This window comes from Caenorhabditis briggsae (genome assembly GCF_000004555.2).
Source record: "Caenorhabditis briggsae complete genome, chrIV, whole genome shotgun sequence".
Taxonomy (NCBI): domain Eukaryota; kingdom Metazoa; phylum Nematoda; class Chromadorea; order Rhabditida; family Rhabditidae; genus Caenorhabditis; species Caenorhabditis briggsae.
The window spans coordinates 9,361,515-9,370,040 of record NC_013487.2 but is presented as its reverse complement, the minus strand read 5'-3'; the positions used below and the strand labels follow the sequence as shown (position 1 = coordinate 9,370,040).

At 40.1% G+C, this 8,526-nt stretch overlaps 2 protein-coding genes across 2 annotated transcripts; both read right to left on the bottom strand.

Moving 5' to 3' along the window:
* Positions 1 to 728: 728 nt before the first annotated feature.
* Positions 729 to 4,649, bottom strand: Cbr-gex-3 (the record flags this gene model as incomplete). Its single annotated transcript, XM_002633610.1, has 12 exons — positions 729 to 944; positions 989 to 1,101; positions 1,148 to 1,969; positions 2,013 to 2,237; positions 2,282 to 3,020; positions 3,072 to 3,381; positions 3,429 to 3,639; positions 3,685 to 3,733; positions 3,778 to 4,149; positions 4,197 to 4,346; positions 4,392 to 4,492; positions 4,535 to 4,649. The coding sequence occupies 12 exons, from the start codon at positions 4,647 to 4,649 to the stop codon at positions 729 to 731; spliced, it is 3,423 nt and encodes a 1,140-aa protein (XP_002633656.1).
* A 422-nt stretch (positions 4,650 to 5,071) lies between these two features.
* Positions 5,072 to 6,433, bottom strand: Cbr-kca-1 (the record flags this gene model as incomplete). The annotated part of the gene is made up of 3 exons (XM_002633609.1): positions 5,072 to 5,626; positions 5,674 to 5,853; positions 5,897 to 6,433. The coding sequence occupies 3 exons, from the start codon at positions 6,431 to 6,433 to the stop codon at positions 5,072 to 5,074; spliced, it is 1,272 nt and encodes a 423-aa protein (XP_002633655.1).
* Between the last annotated feature and the right edge of the window lie 2,093 nt (positions 6,434 to 8,526).

Genomic DNA, 8,526 nt, shown 5'->3' with positions numbered 1-8,526 from the left:
TGACCCCAAATTTTGTGAATAAGCTCTCTATAATTTTCTCCAAATTTTTTCCGAAATTTCAGCGAGATTTGTTCATTCTCCGCGGTTTTGCGAAATTTTCTACATTTTGGTGAATAACCCCATCAGAGATTGTGTCTTAAGTTGACGTTCGAATGAAACTGAATTGGAGAGATCGTAGTGTTCTCCGTGGGAGCGAAGCTCCGCCCACCGTTGTTTTTTCGGCAGCAACGTGCCTAACTTTCAGAATATGATTTTTAGACATTAATGGTTTCACCTGTTTTTCATCAGGTTTGTCAGCTTTTCGTCAAGGCATCGTACCCTAGGTTTTCCATCACAAAATCTCTTCTGAGCCACACTATTTATATAGAGTACATATACTAGCGTAGGAGCTCTTGCCTGTTTGGCTGATTTTTCAGTCTTCTTACAGTCCTACATATGTGTTTTCTCGGAAATGTTTCTTATCGTTGTGCCATTTTGTCAGTTGATTTGAAACAATCAGATTGAAGCAGGATAAAAATGTTATTATGGTACATGAAAATGTAATAAATTAAAGCTATTTGGAAATTCAGTGGGAGAGAGGAAAATGCATACAAAAATGCAGGGAATATGAAAAAGTTGCCAAGTTAAGCGTTGTTCAACCCGTGGCGATGAATGGGTTGGTAGTGGATAATTATGAAACATTTTAGGCACATGTGAAGAAAAATTAAAGGTACTGTACATAAAAATTATTACTGGGGTTCAGCTTCGTAGCACTGCTGATAAGCTGTCCGAACGAGGTTGTAAGGGAAGCAAGCCTCGAGAACATTCATCGAAATCCAGTGGTTTTTGCGAACCATCTGTTCCAAGATGATATAGAGGGTATTATGTGAACGGAGAGCATCATCTGGGGCGGTTCTGCCATTGTCCCTTTCGTGGATAGTTCTGAGGATTCCAGAGGATGCAAGCTGCAAAATAAACGTCTTCAAGCGAACTCTGATGAAGCACTTACAGCCAAAAACTCTTTCATTCTCATTGGTATATCGTTTTGATCATGCAAATGAAACAGTGCTGATCCGATAGTGTTGATAGCAATTGGAACACAGTGGCTATTGTTCAATGCAGCTTAAAAACGGTTCTTATAAATATGACGGAAAGGAAAACCACCTACCTTGGATGCTAGGTTTATAGGTAGACTGATCCACCATTCCGATCCGAGGGATAGAAACGGCAATTGCTACCATTAATAGGCAGCTGTTTATGTAATGTTCTTGGGGATGGGCATTTTGGTTCTGTGCTCGAACAGCATTTACCAACGACATATCAACGGGTCCTTTCACACCCAGCGCCGCTGACATTTCACCCATTTTCACTTTGGCGACGTAATCCAGATTTTGATAAAACATATTAAACGAAGATTGCAAAAATGGTAATTTCGAGTCGACAACATCCCTCAAAGCGTCATGAAGAGCATCCCGGAAAGCACATATTTGTCCGATTATAATAGTTCGTTGCAAAATCGCATCGGCAGCACATGGAGTGTTTGTTCCCTTTTTATCTTTAGGTTCAGCGCTCAAAATGTTCAATACTTCTTTCATCTTCTCTGCATTGTCAAAATTAGATCTGGCTACTTGCAGAGCTTCCTTATAACTTCCAACGATCTTGCTCATTTCCATTATTTGGCTAGCAACGTGCCAAATCAATCTCTCCGACATAAACTTGATTCCATATGGTCCAATGATTTGAACAAGTGCACGCAATTCTTGTGGATCAGAATATTGGTCGGGCATGACCGGCAGTATCTCCTGTCCATATGCTAACATTGATCGTTGATGCTCACTCCAGATCATGTGACCAGCTGATGCCCGACGAAGAAGAACTTCCAGATACCATTTTGTGTAGAAAGCAGTGATTGTGTCTTTATTTCTAGAATCTACAGACTGCGTTTGTTGAAGGAGAATCGCTTGCATGGTGTTGCTTATATCCACAGAAACTGAAAACCCCATTTTTTGATTCTTACTGTATATCTCACTTACTAGCAGTGTCCAAATTCTGGAAGACAGTCATGTATGCTTGAAGAGCGAGAAGCATTTCACTAGGCCTTCTTGGGTTACTCGCATTTTCTTGACCTTCCCACAACATTCTATGTAGGAGGTCCACGAATGTGCTCTCTAGGCTTTGTGAAAGATATGTTCGGGGAGCAAACGTATGATCTGCCACATGAATCTGACGATGGACTCCAAGGGCCGCACATAATTCCACTGAAAACTATTCATGTATGCTACATTAGTTAAATTTCACTCACGAAGTGTTGTCTGAAGTTTATCTGGCATAGTCAAGGCCTGACGATCAACGCGGTGACTTTCTTCTCCGGCGACAAAATAGTCTTTCGCCGCAGCTGCCGCTGCTGCAGCAGCTTTCCCACCTTTTTGTTGTAAGACTTGAGCAATTACTCGAACGGAAACAGCACTTGGAGTCATTTGATAAGCAAGTCCAAACTCGTGTTCCGCTACCTTTTCCAGTACAAACGAAACTTGCCTGCACGTTTCTTCAATAACCGAGTTACATTGAGCCAGTGCCTTTTCGGTAATGAACGTTTTCTCCTCAGGGCACATGTCGTGAAGTGCACTGGTGAAATGACCAGCGAGACGGGCAAAACTGAGCACGTATCGGGCTTGAGCGGGCAATTGGAGACAATTGATCCAGTGTCTTTCTGCTAACTTTGGATAAAAGCAATAAATTGATAGGTCACTGGTTTCGCGAAGCATTTCATCTTGTAGATCAATCATTTTGAGATGGAACACCGATGTGTTCATGAAATTGGCTAGTTTTCGGTGTTTCAAGAGTTGGAAGTTGTTTCGAGAGACAGAAACCCATGCTTGAAAACGGAACCAGTCCAACCGCAGAGCTCGAAGATCCGTGTCAGAGTTGATGTTTGAAATCGAATTGGCGAAGTCAGTCAGAAGGATTGCCTCGTCTGTAGAGAGTCCGGACGCGTGATTGATTTCCTCTGTTACCACAATTGAATCATAACTGGATACGTACTGAAAAAATTTAGTTACATTCCTTTATCCTGGTTGTAAAAATGAGCTAACCTGTAAATAGTATCGCTGAATGATTGCTGAATACTTCACAACAAGATCGCGAAGTTCAAGCATATAAAACAAGAGCTCTGGAATTTGTCGATCTATGAGCTCATCGATGGTTTTGTTTCCTTTCTTAGCAATCAAGGGCATTTCTACTTGGTGTCTGAGCAACCATATGACTTCATCTCTTCCTGCTCCCAACGCCATCCACACATACAATATTTTCGGACCAAGCAAACCAGGCTGGTCGCGAAGTAATAGCGAAAGCTCTCGAAGTGAGCTGCGTAGAAAACGACGACGGTCCGCATGCACACCGATTCTGAAAAATTTCTTTTCTCAATTGAAGTATGAAGTAGGAAAACTTACGAAGAGGAAGACATGTGTATTGCTTCTTTTAGATCTTGCAACCGTTTGCTTTTATCTTTTGTTGATTCGAAATACGTTTGAATTTCTTGATGAGTAAGGAATGTCTCGTCTCGGAAAAGGCGTATGCAGAAATTCGTTTGAACAGCGGCTTGCCACATCGAGAGGATGTTCGCATCATTCAAGAGAGACGAATGACAAATTGTTGCACAAACTTTAAAAGAAATTGAGGTTCAGTTTCAAAATGTTGGTAACTCACATATTATCCAACGATCAATGATGTCAATAGAAAGATATTCGCAAGCCATCTGAAATTAAATAATTTTCAATCATTTATTCCCTTCCAACTTACTGTTTCGGTTTGTGCAGCATAAAGGATTTGACCTGGAGCTGCTGTTAAAGAGAAGATGTTAGACGTTCTCCAGTATTCTGCTGTTTTGTTCCTGCGTAAATAGGATGGACCGACCGATGAAAGCGCCGAGAAAATTAACCGATTCAATGGCCCAAGATCTTCACTGAGTTTCTTCAGTGGATTTTCATAATCAAGAATCATCTGACCAAGGCGTGGGAACGACGCTTCACTCTGGCCATGCTGGAGATCGTATCCTGCATTGAAAAGACCGAGAACTGCTTTTCTATCTTCTATTCTCGACAATAGAATCATCATTGTGATAAGATTAACGACCAGATTCAAATATCCGGTCGTCAAATCGTAGTTCAGAGTCTAAAAGTGACATATAACAATATATATATTTAATCGGTGCTGCTCACCACATCCAATTGGCATTGACAAGTTTCCATTGTCGTGAGAACTTGCATAATATGATCTTTCAAGTCCAGAAGATCGGCAAATGTATAATAATACAGCGACAAAGACTTTGTCACCTCAGCAGACATTGCTTGAACATGTTCGAACGTTGACTGAATAAACAAACGTATTTAAATCGAGAATCAATGACAACTTACTGTATTTGATCGACAATCAACAACTGGAAACTTTCTAACAATATGCTTGATTGCTCCTTCCATTTTTTTATCGCTCAAAAAATATGGTTTAACTTTTGAATCTGAAAACAAATCAAATTATTTGAATTTCTTTAATTACTCACCACCACTAGACTTCTTTATATTATACATCCTTGTCATCATTCCAACAGCCCGGTTATTCAACACCACCAGCTTTTCAGCTATTTTCAGCTGGCTGGCTTCGATTTTGTAAGACATTCTGTAATAATTTCAATGCCTTTGAGCTGAAATGAGTCATAAAGTGCTAAAATTGTTGAAGGCGCATGCATTTATTTATCGAACGGGTTTCACCACAGAGACTGCATTCGCGCTCCAGTGCCTTGTTTTTTTTGGTGGTAGTTTGAACCAGAAACTATGGGCCTGAATTTGTTGGTCTATTTATTGCTGTACAGAATAAATTCTTTTAAATTAATTTTAATAATAGCTGAAAAGCTTGTTCGAAGTCTAAGAAATTCTGAAAAACACTATTTGGAAATAGATCCTTTATTTTGACAAAGAAATAAAACAATCAATAAAGAGAGGCATTCAGGCAATATAGTATTTTACAAAAATGATTAGTTATTGGTAAGTGAGGTTTTTGGCAGTCGTTCTGCATTTGTTCAGATCTTTTCGAATAGTTGTTACAGCTGACTTCCATTGAAACTTCCAGCTTCAGAACCAAGCCTTGCTCCCCATTGCGAATCTTCGAACACTGCCGACAAGTCATGATAGCTCTTGTCATCTTCCACTGCGTTTGGACACTCGAAATCATCCGGGAGCTTGCTGCACATTTCGTTAATGGCGTCATTCATTTGTTCAAATCGTTCCTGGAGAAGTCTAGCCTGTTGTACAGCTCCCATAGCTCGGACCATGTCTTTCTCTCGAGCAAATCGATTTGCTGCAGCGATTTCATCGTCAAGACGTTGGATGTAGTTGTCAATGCAATCCAGATTCAGAATAACGCTCGAATCAGTCGATATGTCCAGTTGATCGAAACTTTGATCACGCCCACTCATAGTCTTAGAACTCGGTTCAGAACCCTCCATTTCCACGACAAACGTTCCCCGACTTGGAGTAGGCGTTTCCGAAGGAAGTGCTTCTTCTGCAACTTCTTCTTCATCAGTGTCGTCGTAGCAAATTTTGTAAATGTTTTTATTGAACGGCAAGCAAAGAGCATCTGTGGTTTCTTGGTGACACTGCAATTAAAGTTTAATTTTCGCGGTTCAAAGAAGTTGATGATTACCTTATTCAAACTTGTCATCACAGAGGTACTAGCCAGAAGAATCGAAGAGGTGTTATTGTGAACGGCAACTGGTAAAAGAACAGTGTTTGAATCACATTCTCTGAGAGGTCTCAGTTCATCATCGCTGTCGCATTCAGTTCCGAAGTGTTTCGGTGTGCTGGTGAAAAGAGGAGTGAATGGCTGAAAAAGTTTTATGAAATTTGGAATATTTATAGCCACTCACTCGATTTTCACGGTCTTCCGGAGTATTTTCCACATCGAATCGAACCGCTTTCAACACACGGGGAGGCAACATCGAAACTCCCTTTTTTGGATGAGGCGTGTTCTTGCCGAACGGAACTTCTTTCAGATTCTCTTCGACTCTTTTCGGACGAAGTACCTCTTCATCATCCCACCACATGCCTTCTCCGTCTTTCCATTTCTCTGTTTCGCACACTGTGATTTTCGTTTCCTCATGAACAAATTTTTCCATTCCTGGTACATCATTGTTTTGGTAGCACTTGATAATTTCTTGGATCGTATCTACGTCTTCTTTCTTTTTTGCATATTCAGCAGCTCCACCAAACCCAAACCAACTACGTCGACGAAAGAAATTCAGAAGCCCTGGTTCGTGACGATTCGTAGATGAGTTCGACGAAGATGCAGAAGTTGTTGACGTTGTGAGAGGAGCAGATCCAGATGATGAGTCCGAGTTGCTAGTTGTTGAGTAATATGTCGACAGGACATCCTCCCCAATCATGACTTCACTTTCGTCGGCCATCATTGCAGTGGCTTCTGGAACAATTGAAAATTTGTTGAAAAACCATAAACCAACACAAGAAAACACAAAAAAAGTACAAATCGATCTAAAAGTGAGAAAAGAAACAATACCAGTTTTAAAAGTTTCGCGGGTAGAAATCTGCAAAAAAGAAATTTGATCTTGACTTACCATAATCATGGGTCTAGGAGAATTTTGTTCAAGACAATGGTTTATGATTCTCCAGACAATCCACATTTTGTTAGATTTGGAGATTGGTTACGGTATTGACCTTCTGGAAGCCAGATGTTGTTGCACTGTAAACACTATGCTTGTACATATAAAAAATTAGAGCTGTGGAAGAGAAAAGCTTGTGGGCGTGCCCGAAGGTCCCACAGCGACAACTACCGTAATCTTAAACATTCTTGTTTTCAGCATATATTTTCTCGTTTTTCTCCAAACAAAGTCGGTAAATTAAACATTTTTACAGTGAAATAATTGACTGATATTGCACAGAAAACGAGAAAAAATCAGGAAAAAAGAAATATTTTCAGGTTACTCAGGTTACGGTAGTTGGTGGAACCTTCGACACCAGAGTTTCTCTTCCGCAACTCCATATTTTGTACCAAAATATTAATACCCTGCGAATAAAAAATTTTTCGTTACCTCTGTCTGTTTGGCAGAATTAGTTCACTGAACCTTCCGACCGCCGAATCGGCTTTCTTATCAGGTCAAAAGAAGCAGGCTAGCGTAGCTTCCGAAGATAAAGCGGTCTCTCTCTCTTTCTTTTTGTCACTATCGCAGGAATTCTCACATCGTTTACAATAGCGAACAACTTCGAAATGTCTTCATTTCTGAAGGGATACAGAAGAGGAAGAAGCAGAAGCAGGCGACCACCGACTAGGATCGGGAAACGGCGATGGAGACAAAACGGGTTTAGCATAAGGCCGGAGGACGGTTGGTTAGCCTCACACTCTCTCTCCCTCTCGGCCTCCCTTTCATTCAAATGTTTCTATCGTGAAAACTGTCTCCTACATCCACTTTTGTTACTTCTACGTATTTCACCATTCCTGCACATTTGATACATCCTGGATTTCGAAACATAATCATTTCTCTTCTTGTATTCTGAAAATCCAGATGTTTTCTTTTCAAAAATTTCAAATCTCCATATAGCATCTGCCAAAAGGTGTCGATCCTTCTCTAGCTCTCCCATGCCGATTCAAATCTTCTCTTCTGGCAAACGTGTTTCCAGTGTTCCATGTCTACAACTTTAATCGTCCTCCAATCCCCCATGTAATCGAATTCTTTAATCCTTCATGAAATCTACTCATTCCTCAACTAGATCTCTGCTTTTAGTCATTTGCACTTTTTGGTATTAAATTAGAGTCCTTTTTGTATCTGTGTGAAAATACCGTTCACCCTAAAACCTGTAACTTTCTACTTTGAGCCAATTGTTCTCGGTTCCTGTCGAAGAAATGAAAAAGTTGTCAATTGTTTATCATCATAGTATCAGAAATGTTTTCGCAGTTGACACATTTTTTATGCCTTTGCTTAGAAGCCGCCAAATATAAACTCACACTTGACAGGTAGGAGACCCTTCTCTTACAAGTTTGACGGTATCCGGACATGCAGATAATCCATGAAAACTGACAACACCTATCACTGTAATTATTTCTTATCATATCTTTGATATAGAGAATTCAAATAATCTGCAAAACCCAGAAAGGGAAAACAGTTCATGTTCCTACCTGGAACAGGTCTTTTTGTATAAGGAAGAAGTCATGCTTTCGAAATCAGCAATCTGATGTTCCAGTGATAAATTGATAGTGGGGACTCGGAAGAAAGAGGAACCAATTGAATTGTTGGCTTCTGAATTCATCCCTAGAACCTATTAAAGATGATCTGTTTTTAAGATTTTTAATCATTTCTGATGTTTTCAATTGTTTGTTGCAGCTTCTTCTCCTTTCACTTTATCAATTCTGAACCCGTTTTTTACCTTCTTCTTCTCCTTTTTCTTCTTCATCTCCTTTTTTTCAATTTCCTCTTTCATTTTCCGTTCGATTGTAACCTTCAGATATCAGCCCACAAAACTCCAAAAGCTTACGTTTATCATTTCT